This window comes from Patella vulgata, chromosome 2, assembly GCF_932274485.2.
Source record: "Patella vulgata chromosome 2, xgPatVulg1.2, whole genome shotgun sequence".
In the NCBI taxonomy this organism is placed as follows: domain Eukaryota; kingdom Metazoa; phylum Mollusca; class Gastropoda; family Patellidae; genus Patella; species Patella vulgata.
Window position 1 is genome coordinate 42,165,348 of NC_065880.2, and position 16,977 is coordinate 42,182,324.

Here is a 16,977-nt window from a genome sequence, read left to right on the forward strand (position 1 = left end):
TTTCATTGCATTTAATTTTAAATATTGAATTTACTCATTTCACACTTTCACACATTTCTGATAGTGAAAACCCACTTCTGTTCTTAGCAGTAGCCAGAGGCTGTACCTATGTGTTCATCATTAATATGGGTGTCACAGCATGTTCCTGAAGCAACGACTGCGAGTTTTACAACATCTTGACGTTGCTTGTTTACTTCACAATTCCCGAACTTAGAGCTATGTTATTTACAGACACATGAGCAGTAGCGTCCAATCAGAAGTTGTGACATCGCGACCTGCATGGAAACCTTGACATTGAATGAACCTTGAACTTTGCAACTCGATTATCACAAGTAGACATTTTAGCTTGAAAGGGTGCGACTTGGTATTCGCGACGATTGAGGAATCTGATAGGCCCACAAGCTGGGCTTGTACCCAATCAAAATTAGTGTTGAAATATGCAGGGTATTACTGAAGGCCTTGATAAGATGTATGTAGTTAAGGCGAGATCAAGATTTCTATTGAAGAAGGGATCTGGATCACGGTGGCTAAGTGGGTAAGATGCTGGCTCGCTAGCCTGGAGGTCGGGTGTTCGATCTCTGCGTTGGCCGAGAAAGTTCATCCAGATTTTCCGGCGGGATTCCCCATTGTCAGTAATGCAGGATGGAGGGCCTAACAAGGACAGCTATCTAGTCGTTCGGATGGGACAAAAAGCCAATGTACACATTGGCGTGCAAGTAAAAGATCCCTTGACAGTTGGAATTCGATATAAGAGTAGGCCGCAGTGCTGCTGAAAGGCGTATGCCCTTCTTCATTAGCCCAGTTCGGAGCAGTAGGACATTAAACCCCATTTCATTTCATTTCATCATTAATATTTATTTAATCTTTATCTTTGTTAAATACACTTTATTGATTTAGAAATTTTAACAGTAAACTCTATTGACAACTATCTCAACCTCTTCACCCACTTTATGACAAACACCTCTGAATCCACTTTAAGACAAAGCCTCTAACTCACTTTAAGACCTAGCCTTTAAAACCCACTTTAAGATACAACTTTTAAACCCAACCTTTAAACCTACTTTATGACCTACCCTTAGCTTAGTAAGTCACTAATACTTATCAATGTAAACAGATATATATAGTTGAATCAGTACTTCTTCTCAGATATCATATATATACTGTTTCAAAAAAACAAAACAAAAACAAACTTTAGACTAAATAATTACATATATATATTTGTCTACCACTCATTACTTCATTTCATAGCAAAATGGATGGCATGGTAAGGAAAAAATATGTAGTTCTTAGGGTTAAAACAAAAAACGAGGCCCACCTATGTATTCTTTGGTTTGGAGGAAAAAGAACCCTTGACAGTTGGAATTTGATGAAGATTAGTCAGTAACTCATTATGGCATTGATGCAGCAGAGTGAAAAATTTAATCCCAATCCTTTCATTGTTTGTCACCACTAAGAATACACAGACCAACAACTCAATGAACAAAGGTTATAGTACATCACCAATATAAGAATATAATTAGTTTTGAATACTCTTTTCCAAATAACCCTAGGGAGGGTCTTATCAAACATTCAAGTTAAATGGAATTTTTTACGATCGTTTATTAAACTCGTTTAAAACGACTAAATGTAAATTGCAAGGTTTATCATGTTTATGTAAGTGATGGCACTTTTGTCTTAAAATTTGCTTGAAATCTAATTTGGACATGCCCAATATAACCGTATAGACAAATGACGTTAAAGTTAAATAAAAAATTCTAATTTTACCAACTTAAAGAACATGACTTTTATGCAAAGCGACCAAGATAACTGGAACTTCGGGGAATGGTCGTACACAGGCTGAAGTTAAGTCCAGCAAATTTTGTAGGACTTTATAAAATTTTTATGGGTTCTATATTTTTGGGGGATCACCCGGATCAATCTGCATGACAATATATGTTTAAGACCGAAAGATCTCGGTTCCTTTCGATATTGACGCATATAGGACCGTCACTTCCTATATATATACAGTTTCAGTTTGTCGACCTTTGTAAAAACGTTCAAATATATCACAATTACGGTTGAGTGCAAATTTCGATATTGGACCGTAACTTTCTGGCTAAGGACCCCCTCCGCCCGCCCACCACCACTACCTGGCCTGGAAGTACAACATATTGCAGTGCAGCTGTGACATAGAATAGTCTTCCATGGTTCATGTTGGCTGTCGACCCACCATAGTGTTCCACCGGATACTGGTTCGCTGACCCAGATTTCATTTTCCATATTCTTTGTACAGGTGTAATCAAACAGGTGTCTGTTAATAATTTGCATAGCCTACATCAGTAAAAGTTGTGAATTCGAACGAACATGGCTGAACTGGAGGTTGGGCTTGTAAAATCCCGAACGTAGTTTCCAATCCGGCACCTCTATACTTCTCGTAAGTTCAACCCTGATCTACCGACGACTATACCATAGACCCTATTATACTGCGACGCTCTCTTCGAATATTTGGGAAGTCTATCCGGTAGGCCAACCATAACGGTGCTCTTGGTAGGCCTATTATTGTTCGTATAAAGGAAGTAGATACGAAAGCTGGTGGTCGGCGTATTATTTGCGACACCCTCGTCTTATATATATATTTTTAAAAAAGGTGTTGGTATTAGGGGGGTTGGGGTGGTCTAGCTGGCCGGTCACCTCTGGCTTACGGTCGGGGTTTCGATCCCTGGTGTGAGCAGTGAGCGTATGTGGTTTGGAGAAAGGAGCGCCTTCTCAGCCTCGTTTGTTTCTTCCAGGTTCTCCGGTTTCCTCCCACAGGAAAGACCCCCGCACGTGCGCTAAGCATAATAAAATAAGACAGCTTGTCTGCGATATCACTACCGGCGAAATCGGACGTTAAAACACTAGTAGACGAAGAAGTAGTCTAGTTAGATAAAATACACATGTATATTAATTGGGTAAGCAGAGCTTCATTCTCTTTTCCTAAATTCCTAAAATTGCTGAACAGATAAATCAACAATTATTTAGTTATATTCCCACTTTGCAACAGAAACTTAGACAATAGAATCTACACATTTTTACAGTGGTGTATTGCTTTAAAAAGGCGAGGAACAGAGAAATTGGGTGGGGTGGGGCTATTATTTTATCTATAACATTTTAAAAAAACTAATTAACACTTTACAGAGGATACTTTGACAATACAATCTAGACTTGTTTACAGTGGTGCAGTGCTTAAAAAGGGCGGAACCGAGGAGGTGGGTTATAAGAAACGGGGTGGCTATTATGTGTAGTTTAATGGTCGAGTGCGAGACATTAAGTATTGATATTGCACGAGACCATTAAACAAATTAAAATACAGACACTATCCAGCACGTGCATTTCAATGAAATACGTCACGCGGGTCCAATATTTCAACTTGTATAAATAATGTACGCTTGGCACATTGCCCGTACCATTATTTCAAATAATGGTAGGCCAACATCAAAGGATGATGTCACATCTGTATTTTAATTGTATTTATAACACCATCTGTATTTATAACTTTACAGAAGATACTTATACAAACAATCTACACTAGCTTACAGTGTGCAGTACTTAAAAAGGGAGAGACGAAGAACAGAGGGAGCTGTCTATAGGAAAGTGGGTGGCTATTATTTAATTTCTTTTTATTGATTCACACGTTACAGCAGATACTTAGACGGGGGGGGGGGGGCAGCCTATAAGAAACGGAATGGCTATTAGTTTTGGGAATTAAGCCACAATACCTCAAAGTGTATACGCTATATAGCACTCTACATGTACATCATCATAGTTAAGTGAGGCATTATCCCAGTTATAGCAAACGGAATTGAAACAGTTATTCAGTCTTTCTCATATTTCTATTAGGGATGGAAATTACACATACAACTACATTATAGTATTGTAATTTGAATATACTAGAAATAGTTAGGGAGAGCCGTCCCCACTGTCAAAAAATGAATGAGACGCACTACATCAATGCTTATTTATCACATCTAAGCTGCTTACGAAAGTCCAGAAACAACATCATCACAACTAAGCTGGTTAAGCAAATCTAGAAACCACAAATCCAGAAACAACATATAACCTGCTTTAAAATGTTATGGGAAAAATGCACGATGACTTGGAAGGTTGGCGGAGCTGCTAGTAGAGATTCGACATAACCATTGTTGTTAATCGAACATAGTTTTTATTTCTCTAATCCTTTTTTCTATTTGCATCACGTAAGTACTAAACACAAGTTAATTTGATCTAGTACAGGCAAAAACAACCAGAAATATCTCGCTACAAGGACTCGGAACGGCAGCTTAGATATCTATACCAGGTCATTTCCTTATTGTTATTATCTTTTCATTATGATTTCATTTTTACTGGCTCTCTGATTCATCTGACCGGAAGAGAAGAATAATTAATACTTAAGATATACTGCATTCAGATTCGTATCTTTTCTTTTCAAAAAGGCATATTTCGACACTATAGTCTTCTTGGTGCTCTCGCCTCTTTTGGTCGTTTTTTAAAAGATGAGTCACCGAATCCCAGAGACATTTCCAATGGCTCTAAGGACATTTTAAACACTTATTTTAGTTGCTTAACTTTGTGTGCATTGAACGAAGTAATCGCGGGGCTGTTTCTTCGTAAGCTGGACGGGGTGATAAAGTTGGTGTAGATTCAACTTGTCTAGGTTTGAATTTGTCAGCTCGTCTCTGAATAGGCAGAACGGGAAACACTGAAAAATGTTTTTATAAAGTGTTACTGGATAAGTCTATTCCAAATTAGAAGATAGATTAAGTGACCGAATGGTCTAACGCGTGCGCTTTAGATCATAAGTGCTATCAATGGGTCAAGTGGCGTTGTTCCGATCCTAAGTTTGTAAGTGACAAGGAGTAACGTCGCTTGCCTAACACCGTGGGTTTCCTCAGGTTCTCCCACGGCCTAATATACCATATGTTAGTCCTGAAATAACAGTTTGTATTGAGTGGGCGTTACTCTCTCCTCTCCCTCTCTCTCTCTCTCTCTCTTCCAAATTGAAATGATTATACTCGTATAAGAAAGCCTAGAAATACGTATTACTTATTCTATTCCAACTTACCTGTAGGGACGTAAGTTTCATAGTTCTGTAATCTAAGGATGTTTCTGTTAAAAACCGGATTAGCTGCAGGTTGAACTAAAATCTTGTTGACTGGTGCAACCCTGTTTGGTCTTCCTTTTACACCAAAACAGCTTGTAAATAAATCCCTTACCTATAAGAGAAAATATAAAATTCCTTGCTTAAAACAAAAAAATGTCAAATTTCTAGCTTAAAATCAAGATGTTAATGTTATTCAAACTCAAAAAATATAATTCGACCCATTTGTTTGAAAGTGACATTAACCTTTCGGAGTAAGAACATAAAATATATTACCAAAACTGGCACTAAAATACTTACAGCTCGAATAAAACTCATCTTGTTTAAATATAAGTCTTAATATAACACTATAATGAAGATTATGGATGGTTTTCTATAGAAATACAGCAAAATTCGTCTTTCTTCGGCAAAACCAACAAAGATAATAGACTATGACGTCATAGTGATTATGACGTCAGAGTCAGTTGAATAAAAAAATATTTTTCGCGTAAAACCGACCGTGGGTCGACTCACCCCCCTCTCTGGAACATTCAGTGTTTGTTGAAGGGTTTCTTCTTGACCAACAGCATGGTTTAGACTGACGGCATATAACTTGATGCCCGAAAAGGTCGACCTTTGTAATTAACACGAAACTATAGTCCAGGACCGGTTGCTCAAAACTCTTTTATTTTAACGATCCGTTAAACTCTAACGGATCGTTATTTTGCTAACGTGTCGTTTGTTAATGGTCCGTTAAATTTCTTTTGCGGAAGTCACTTCCATTATCCGTAGGCTCACGAACTAATTAAAGTTAATCCAAGAGAATACTGTTTGTTCATTGGTTGAGTTTTAAAGTTTCAAATTCAGTGTACATGTATAACTATCGCTATCCGGGCAAATCTTTTATCCATCGCACACTATAAGACGTATGCCCGTCTTCATTATCCCGGTTGGCTCAGAAAAGTAGAACGTTAAACGGTGTTTTTTTCATTCATTAAAACACTTTATTTGATTGCTAATTATAACTCACGTATGTGATGACAGACAGTTTTTCTTTCGTTGCAGTTTGTTTCACACCAAAATTAATTACAAGTACAATATTCTTTAACACAGTAACACAAATATAGTTTGGTGGCTATAAAAATACACCCAAAAAAAAAATGTAGGTCATTGGTGATAATATTTAGGTTTCATTCTTAATTGATTATACATTTGTATATGATATGCTTTCAGATCGCTGTAGATTTAAACCTTCAAATAGATATATTTCGACGGATGGTAGCATGGTCGCCTCTGCACGTTAACGGATGCCCTTCTTTTTTAAAGACAAGTTCTTGAGCCCTAAAATGCCGATTACGTAATAAAGGTGGTTGAAAATCACGTTTGAGACTGAGAGATACATTAACCTTACATACATGTAAAAGCAGCAACTGACGATAACATGTGAAATGCACCACAGATCAATTCTCTGAAACACAAAAAATGAATTCGACAGAATGGTAATACTCGCGATTTTATGCTGCTGAAATGGGTTATGAAGTGGAAGGCACTTGAACTCCGAGAATGCGCCATACATCCGAAAATCACATTTCAGCTGCATTATGTTTCACAAGCACGTCCAGTAAAATTCGTGGTGGGTATTGTTATTTAAACCTTTCTGATAAAAGGGGCGTTTCAAAAAGAAATGAAATGAAATGAAATTGAGTTTAACGTCCTACTGTTCTGCTCCTAACCTGGGCTAATGAAGACGGGCATACGCCATACAGAATGCTATGAGGCACTACGGCCTACTCTTATATCGAATTCCAACTGCCAAGGGATCTTTTACGTGCACGCCAATGTGTACACGGGACCTCGGTTGTTCGTCCCATCCGAACGACTAGACAGCTTTCCTTGTCAGGCCCTCCGTCCTGCATCACTGACAAGGGGGAAACAACGCCGGAAAATCTGGATGAACTTTCTCGGCCAATGCAGGGATCGAACACCCGACCTCCAGGCTAGCAAGCTAGCGTCTTACCCACTTAGCCACGTGATCCCCGGTTTCAAAAAGACATTATAAGTGGCAGAAAACAAGATTACAAATCCAGTGGCGATTTTTCCGGAATCGAATACTAACAATTTAATAGGAAATGAAATGAAATCAAATGAAATGGGGTTTAACGTCGTACTGTTCTGCTAATTTTATAGGAGGTAAATGGTTACTTATAATTGAATAGTGGTGTGAGTGATTTTCATTTATCGGATGAATAAATTTGTCACATACTACACGATTTATCTTATATAAATGAATTTCGACTTCATTCGACAATAAACTTTTGAAAGCAAACTATTTGAAGTATTAATATGTCAGTGATCGATAGATACTTTAAAGAATTGTTATCGCCTTTATCATAAATCTGAAAGGGTATTCCTCTTTCAAATGAGAAAATCCAGGTATTGTGTGTTACTCCGTATTGAGTAAATTAAAACCTTTGATCAGATGATCAGAACAATAAAGTGATATTATAATCTTTGGAATCTTTTTAACGGTTGAAATAAGAAATTCACTAAGATAATGGTTGACGAAGATGGTAACTGTTCATTAAATGATCTTTGAGGCGTGACCAATACGCATACCCGAAGAATAGATCTATATTGTCTATTATGTTTGCTGACCTTGTCAAGAATTTGAAGGCAGTGATTATATACTTTACATAGATGTTATAACGATATACATCCAATGTAAGCTTGCCGTGTCACGTGTACTGATCAACAGGTAGATCCGAATGATTGATATAGAATATATTACATGGGTATATATAGATATACAAAAGTAAGGAAACATTCGTCTCCTAGAGTCGAGGTAGGTTAAATTGGTTTTAATAGTTTACTATATTTTTACTGTTTGAATTAATTCAATGCATTGAACGCTTAATGAGTATTCGAATCAATAAATAACATAAGGCCATGTTGTTAAGTCTGGTCTTTGTTACTTATTTATTGATAATTCAACGTGTACATTTTTCTTAGCAGGTAAGTTACACGAATCATTTAATAAATGTACATCAAATATATTGAATTACACAATTTTAAAAGGTTTACAATTCTATGTTACTCTAATGTTTGGTTATCGATAGCCAACCTGATTGTCACGCTAACAAAACGACAACTTAATCGTCCATGTGCACGGAGCCATTTTGATCACAATACACTATTCGCCAATTCCAGGCAACCGTGATTTAAATTATCCGATATATGACCGTTTGCGTGTCGAATGCTCAAAAACATATTTCAATTTATTCGATTACAGTTATAGTAACATCCGAAGAGATGGTCATAGCGGCATTTGCTATACATTTTGGCTCAGCTCCATAGACTAATCGTTTCTTAATCCAAGCATGTATAAAGTATTTAACGATGAATCAAATGTGGCACCAATGAGTTCTTTTTGGAATGCTAATTATTGTCAGATAAAACTTATTGTAATCTAGTCGTACGACGACAGAAAACTTTTACAGCTGGGGAGGGGGAATGGCAGAATGGTTAGCACGTGCGCGCTGTATCATAAGGTCTGTCATTTCGTCAACTGGCGTAGTTTCGAATCCCCGAGTAGAGTCTACTGTTCAACCTCGTGGGTTTTCTCCGGGTCCTCCGGTTTCCTCCCACTGCTAAAGACCCCTACGCTCAAGCGAATTATTGAAATAAAATTAAACCATATGTTAGTCCCGAAATGACCTAGTTTGTGTCGAGTGAACGTTAAACGCCATTTCTCTCTCTCATTTACGGCTGTGGCGGTTTCATAGATGACATGCAACCAAAGCTTGATTACCAAATCAACAATCTCAGTCCTCTGAATAGTTAGGTGCTAATTATTTTATTCTCAGTAACAGTTACAATAAATTGTACAGAGAAGGTGTAAAGTTGTAAATAGAACAATTACAGAGGTTACTAATGTTTGACAATAACCGACCATTCTCTTTTTGTGTTGATCTAAATTATAACGTTGTGATTGGAAACCATATTAGAGCGAATGTAAAACAAATAGCTTGTGTATCAGGGGCGTGGTGACCCATGATTTTGCATGAGCAACACGATCCCTTCCGGGCCCCTAAAAGACAATATTTATATGTGTGTATACATTTTAACTTGTAAAGAAAAGGTGCCATATAACTGATTTACCAATGTCAAAGCTGTATCAAGTGTTTCACCATTCGTTCGTGGTGGTTAAAAAACGTTCGCTTCCACCAAAGGTGATATCGCAGATTTTCTCAAATGTTATGACACATTTATAACACATTCTTAACAGCCTGACGCCATATAAAATAAATGATCTTAATTGTTATATTCTGTTATATATCTGTGGATTAAGCACGAGACATTCATAAACGAGTACACCTTATTATTACTGGCTAGTATATTGGTGTCGAGTATTACACACTTTAAAAAAAAACATTTATTCTGTTTTTGTTTTGGGAGATAAGTCTATATTGTCTACTGTGAGCGAATATCTCTCAATTAGTCATCAATATACTTTGTTTTGGTATATCAAAACACAGTATGTAACCACCGTTCGAAAACTCAATAAATGGTAGCTGCAAGTAAGATGGGTCTGTTGTTCAGATTGCCAAACCACTACAAGACATTAAAGCACACAATTTTCTATGCATTTACTTTATGTGCTCTGTAAGTACCACTATTTGTTTTAAAGATTTGTTTGTAGAGTAATAAAAATGCAATTTATATTTTTGTACCTATACATTCTGTTAGACGATCCCGTAATATAACGTCAAAAGGCAATTAGGCCACGAGTAGGACTATTATACTAGATGTCAAGGGTGGTAATTATGTTCCCGTCTTTTGGTACTCTTTATAGCAATTCCAAGACAAACCATACGATGGGACATAATTTTTATATTACTGAATTTATTCTTAATCGTAAAACATGATTTGGAATATTCGTTTCTATGGAAGAAAAATAAACAGTATGCACCCATAGTAGCGGACCATGCAAATAGCCTCTTATTTCTCAAATGGCATATTTGTATAGTGAATGTGTGTACATCGTATATTGTGAACCTACTACGTGATTTTATGTTGGTCGAGATTTGTGTACTTGTAGTAACGGCGTGTTTCAGTGGTGTTACTATTCAAGAACGATAGAATCTTGAACGTCTGTAATTGTTGTTTAATTGTCTAAAGGTACATACATTATATATTATTTTATGTCGGTAAGCTAGTATTTAAGATGGCGAGTATTTTGTGAAATATATACTTGTACACTATATAGGTGGTATGATCGTTGGTGATAAACTTAAATTAGGTTTTTTTACAGACCTGTTTAAATATATATGTAATTAGCAATTATTTTTTTTCTCTCAAATTTTGCTTTTTTTCTGAATACATCATGGAAAAAGTCATTTAATTAACTATATCCTTGACCCACTGAGAAATCAACACGAAATTGTATAACATAACTTTCTTAAAGGATCCGCCCCAGATATATTTTAGTGAATGGAACTAAGTAATTATATATATAAGCGTGTAAGTACTTAGAAACCTTTATACTAGTCGGGAGCCCATCTTCATTAGTCTAGTCTGAGCAGAACCGTAGCACTCCGTTGTTTAATACAAATTTAACGTCCAATACAATATATAGGACGTTAAACCCCATTTTACTTTATGCTAGCTCCATTCAACAACAATGCGAAGCTCTGTTGTTCAGACAAGCTAATAAATGTATAGTCTCGGTTACCCAGAACCTCCTAGTCAATATTTTGACGAACAGTCCATTGCCCATGCGTAGCCGGTAGTTCGGTTTTTAATGTGGTTGATTTTCAAGTATCTTTTGGCCAAGTCAAGTAAGAATTGCACCCCTTCCAGCAATAAATCACATAATTCTTGCATTGATATAAACAAACATGAATCGCGTACGACGAATTAGGATTAATTTAAAAAAATAACATAGACATGGCCGATGAAGAGAGAAATTTTACAATAAAAAAATAAGAGTTTTGGATATTGAAATGGCATGCAATCAAATGGATTTTTTGAAATGGCATTCTTGAATTAATTTCATGGGTGTCAACATCTTGGACTAATCACCTCCCTTAGATTTTGTTTATGATAATGTAAAAGACCGGATGATCTAGCCAATGACCTATTATTCTCAAATGTTGACAACATATCCAGACTAATTTGTAGAATATTTTTCTGGATGATAGAGACTAAGAACGGTAACTAGCGTTCAACAGGAGACCCAATTAAGCAAATGACGGTTAGCAACCTTAAGTTCAGTATTTTGAGCAAGCATTTCCGAAATCACAATATTTTAGATGGATCTTTTGGACACGGAAAATAGACCATTTCTTTACAAATTGATATTTAATAGATTTCCTACCTACATAAACGTCTAAACCCGGAACTGCCTATTTTGATTTTTAGATTACACAATTTTCTGATATCGCACATCGGGATATAGGCCCAATGTTATTTTAGCCTAAGAAATCAGCATGTATCCGATTTAAGTGGCAAATGTATTGTCTTTTGAAGAGCCCAAACTGATTATAATTTATAAAAATTAAAGTGCGTTGTTTTTGTTATTTTTATTCCAGTAACACATAAAATGAACCGTGGATTAAGGGATGCACTGGGAATACCTCGGCAATCAAGCAGAGAAATGGAGAAGGCCATTCTTACAGCTAAACACCCAAAAGAATCAAAATTCGGGGAATGTTTGTTAAACACAAATACAAAAGATGATCCGGTACTGGACTCCAAATTAAACAAAATCAAAGGAGAAATGAAACGGATGAAATCTCAGGTTAATCAAATGAGGGAACATTTTGTGCGTAAAAGTCATGCGTTAAACTATGAACCGATGATTCTCGTGGAAAGACCGCCATCTGGTGGTTACAAGTCCAACAGTGCTAAAGACAGTATAACTGACCCGGGCTTACCGATTGAGGAACTTGAGAAACCTGGATATATGAGACAATTGAAATCCCGTTGCAAAACCCCAGTTAGGCATACTACCATCGACGCGTTCACGCTCCGGGTTAAAAGAAAGCAAAATGTGTGGGAGGAATGCGAGGACAATAAGAATGTGATGTTTACAAGTACTATACGACCATATAGCAGACTTACTGATGATGAAATTGGCGATCTTCAACATGGCTGGAATCATCACAAACCGAAACTTATTTCAGAAGATGGAAAAACGAAATCAGTAGCGCCCCTTTCTAAACGAAAGTAGCCAGTAGCACCCCTCTCTAAACGAACGTAACCGGTAGCGCCTCTTTCTAAACGAAAGTAGCAACTATACACTTAGTACCCATTTTACAAGAAATGTCCAAACAATGAACACAATTTTGCTTACAGTGTTAAGTCAAACTGGCACAAGGATGTTTTGGACACAGTCTGTGATTTGTAAATACAATGTTGACCGTGCTGTATGAGTTTATCTTTCTGCCCTATTGTGTGATGTTTCTATATATTTATAAAAACAGTTTTAATGACTGTGATAAATGTGATGCAATCGATTGTATTTAATCTAGGTATAATATAGTATATTGAGTGATTTACTTCATATCACTACGCACCACAATTTTAAATTTTTAATAAAATTGATGTTCTTAGTGATCTGAAACAAAATCGGTTAGAAAGCAACAATTGAAATAATTAAATGTCCCAACTTTCGGCAAATATAAAGATATAAATGCTGGATTGGGGTACACATAGGATACATTGTTGTTTTGTCCCCTTTCCAATATTCAAGTTAACTCCCTTTAATAATACATTCGTGTAGCTTAAGACCATGTTTAATCGGTCGATTGTTTGGTCAGTAAATCGTTACGATTTTGAAGTTGCCTTATTTACTACTTCGAAATCTATAGTCTGAACCCGGGCAATGTATACAGATACAATACATCAAATATTGGGAGAACGGTGGTCCAGTGAGCAAGGCGATGGACCACTACCTAGGAGATCTGGGGATCGAGAAAGTTCCCCGGGATTTTCCAGCATGTTTTTTTCCTTTGTCAATGGGACGAAAAACCGATGATCCGTCTAACGTTGGCATGCAAGTAAAAGCGCCTTTGACAATTGGCAATTCGATATAACTTTCTTGACCAACAGCGGGATCGAACCCCGGAACACATGACAAATGAAGCAGCGTCTTGCTTACTGAACCACCGCGGCTTCCCTGAACGTTATAGACTTTAGACATAGTACGCAGCCCGTGGGTTAAACTAGAAAGATATACTGCTGCAAAAACAACCAATATTCATGCAAAATGATCTTTTATTTAAACGAATATTTAACATACATAAACTTTTGGACAATGTCAATGACATAATAATACATTTAAAACATCTATTATAGTGAATGACCAATGATCATTAAAAAACAAACGTGTCAATAATACAAACATCACTAGAAAATTTATCACGAGTACAATGTCAATTTAAGTCGTGCACAAGTCAACCGTTCAACTCACTTTAACTACTGACTACAATTCGATAAGCTGCATTAGCGGCTGCAGCGCTGAGGTTTAATTAAACAAATGGCTGATTGATTTGAATGAAGACCCCTCACCCCCACCCCACACATGTTTTAGATAAGATATTTAACGAAAATAAATCCGTCTTCGTTTCTGATTAACACAGATAATTCAGTTGTTGATAAAGCTGTATGCCAATGGGCCTACAGTCCAGTTTTTAATGAATTAACGTGATGGAGTTTTCAATTCCACCTTTATCCATGCCCATTATGAATCTATGGTTATATATACAATGTGCCAGGGCAGACATTTTGCCCCAACAGCGGCGTTTCCGTCACATTGTTCTTCGAATTTCAACTGCCAATAATTGTACACGAAACCATGACGCCCGTCATTAAGAGTTAAGCTGGGTTGTAAGTTCAACATACGATGACCGCTGTTTGAATAAATTTTCAATTAAAAACGATATTTTTATAGTGTAATGTATATATATCCTTCTTAATATTCAATTACACGACGTCAATCATACCACTAACATAATACAATTTATCATATGTTTTATTAAAGACTAAGACAATTTTAAAATGTTCAATAAATTCGACGTAAAGCAGACGGAAGTCATCGATGCCAATAATATTATCTCTAACAATTCTCAGCATGTCATAAACTTCTTGTTATATATAGGTTTCGTCAATCCGAGATTTTCATTTTAGAAAAGGCGGTTCCTAGAACACCACGCACATGCGCAAATTAGAGTATCTATAATTGTAGAAATAATTGACATCCAGTTTCCAATTTTAATAACTTTCGCAAAATACCATTATGGCATGTAACGAAAATAGTATAATTAAACAGATACCAACTTTACCATAATTTTCTCATACTTAAAACATATTCATCAATTGGATACTGCCCGGGTAGTGGCAAACCATGAGCCTGTATTCATTAAGGCAGTTCATGCAATATCATTTAGTAAAGAACCACACAATTATTCTATTGTTTTCTACGCAATAAAATTGTTTTGTTGATGTAATAAAGACCAATGTCAAAACAGCATGTCATTAGTTGACGCTAGACAAATTTTGTTATATTCAATATGGTAGCCTTTCGGCATAATAAGTTTCAATAGAGTTTATGTATGAATATTGTTTGTGGCAGACATTGTCTGAATAAAGGCGTCTGAGCTAGCCTTGATGCTACCCGAAGACATTATTTATTGATATAAATGTCATAATAGTTACCAATCATAAAAAAACAAACTTTTTGAACGGAATTGACAATTGGTTATCATGAACGTTCAGATATTGCCCTGATCCGACTAAACAAGTAGAGCATGTGGCAATAATCACAAAAACGCCCCTTTCACTCACTGATTAATTATTCCTTTCGGTATCTTTCACATTCTCACAAAACGACACAAATTCGGATTATTGTAATTGGTTGTGAAAATTCCTTTCAATTTCGACTAGAAGAAAATAGTGTTTTTACAAAAATAGTATTAAATTTTTAACGTCACTTACAACGCAAATGTGACAACACATTTGACCAATTTTAAAGAAAACAACCTTCTATTCCCCTAACATTTTTGGAAACTTTGAATAATTCAAAGCACCCATTGTCTTTTCTATTGTTTGCCTATTTTCTATTGCCTTCCAAAACAGTATCATAGTCAAAACATTTCTTTGAGATTTAAAATATACAGGTATCGTAAATAAGAATAAAACATAACGAATATAAACAATAATAAACAACAATTATTCGATGGTTGTATATTATTATTTTTACAATAAGAAAATTTCATTTTTGTTGAGCCGCGACTCTTCTCCCATTTATCGCAGGGGACTGACCGATGATGGTGACATCTGATGGTCATTTTCTCTCTCCAACAACGTTAGGTTTGACGACAAGAACCCTATCGTGGAATATTTTCTAAACGTCGATCATGATATTCTTCACACCGACAACGTCGAGGTTATCCTTCACACAGAGAACGTCGAGGTTATCCTTCACACTGAGAACGTCGAGGTTATCCTTCACCCTGAGGACGTCGAGGTTATCCTTCACACCTAGACCGTCGAGGTTATCCTTCACACCTAGAATGTCGAGGTTATCCTTCACAGTTATGTTTATTAAAAACGAGAATTTTTTCTTTTCATCAAAGTACAGGCCGCTATTCTTCAAACCGAAAACCTAATGTTGGGCTTTACTGTTAGTGCTTCGAATTTGACAATCTTCACACCGAGAACATCCAGGCTTTGCTCCGCACCAAGAGAGTTATTCTGTATATTGAAAACGCGATTTTTTTTTGGTCGGAACACACCCACATATTACATGTAAATATTTAAAAATAACACCATTCTATCTAACCAAATCAGCTTAGGGGGCCTTAACACACAAACTTTAAATTGTAATCTAAAAATGTAATGCCCATAATCAAAATTATATTATGAATATAGAATAACCAACAAAGATTGTCTAACTTGCTTAACGAACGAAGTATATAACACGAATAGTATCATTATAATGATACATGAATCCATTCCATTTTGATATTGAATTGTGATCACTTAAAATATGATTTTAAATGGAGGTCACAGAATGGCTATTGTAACTGTTAAGTCGATAGTGTTTAAAAATCAATTGTTTTACATCAATGATTCACGTCTAGAGCACGGGGTCGTCTGTTACATAGTAGTTTAAATGTAAGCCCATGGTTCTTTTCCGCGTGCAAAAATTTCACATAGAATACCACATATTCATATTTCAGCTATGATCATATTCCCCTCTTCATAAGTTAACTGTTTAGGTGGCGAAAATGTATATGAATCTCTCTTTAAACTAGATTTCGTTTTCGGTTCTTTCGGCATAAAGCCATTGTCAACAGGAATACACGGAGGCGGGGGTGGTGGTATAGGCGGGCTTGGTGGCATAGTCGGGCTTGGAGGAATACACGGCGTTTGATCCAAATCCGGTGGTGGATACGGCAAGGGGAGAGAATCGGGATCTATTTCCGGTTCGGATTCATCCATGGGTTTAGTGTCTATAAAACTTGTATGCATCACTAACTGACCACCACGGGGCGCCATGGAGTCACGAGATATTTGTCTTTGACTAGTTGTTAAAGGTTGTTCCTGAGATGTTGATTTTTTCACACGTTTTCTACGATAACAGTATATAACTAACACAACTAGCAGAATAACACACAAGCTAGGTATAGCAATAGACGCCGTCATTATTATAATTTCTCTTGGACCTGAAAGCAGAAAATATATTCTTTATTATATAAATATTATTTGAAATATCCCAATGATTGCATGTTCTAAAGTTTTACATGCACGCAATATTCTTATCTTGAGATATACGAAATCCACTTTTGCAGTCTATCTCATGAAAATGAGAATCTTTT

At 36.3% G+C, this 16,977-nt stretch overlaps 1 protein-coding gene and 1 long non-coding RNA gene across 3 annotated transcripts in view; both read right to left on the reverse strand.

The window, feature by feature from the left end:
- Window positions 1-3,960: 3,960 nt before the first annotated feature.
- Window positions 3,961-10,756, reverse strand: LOC126810938 (uncharacterized). The gene is made up of 3 exons (XR_007675331.1): window positions 10,632-10,756; window positions 5,081-5,231; window positions 3,961-4,717 (listed from the first exon to the last, which is right to left on the reverse strand). It is a non-coding gene; the product is annotated as an uncharacterized LOC126810938 (long non-coding RNA).
- Window positions 10,757-13,354: 2,598 nt separating this feature from the next.
- Window positions 13,355-16,977, reverse strand: part of LOC126810927 (membrane frizzled-related protein) — a 63,271-nt gene continuing 59,648 nt past the window's right edge. For both annotated transcript variants that reach the window (XM_050536321.2, XM_050536320.1), the window contains one exon: window positions 13,355-16,824. In XM_050536321.2, the coding sequence (XP_050392278.1) occupies window positions 16,328-16,824 (497 nt within the window). In that variant the 3' untranslated portion in view covers window positions 13,355-16,327. The remainder of the gene's footprint in view (window positions 16,825-16,977) is intronic.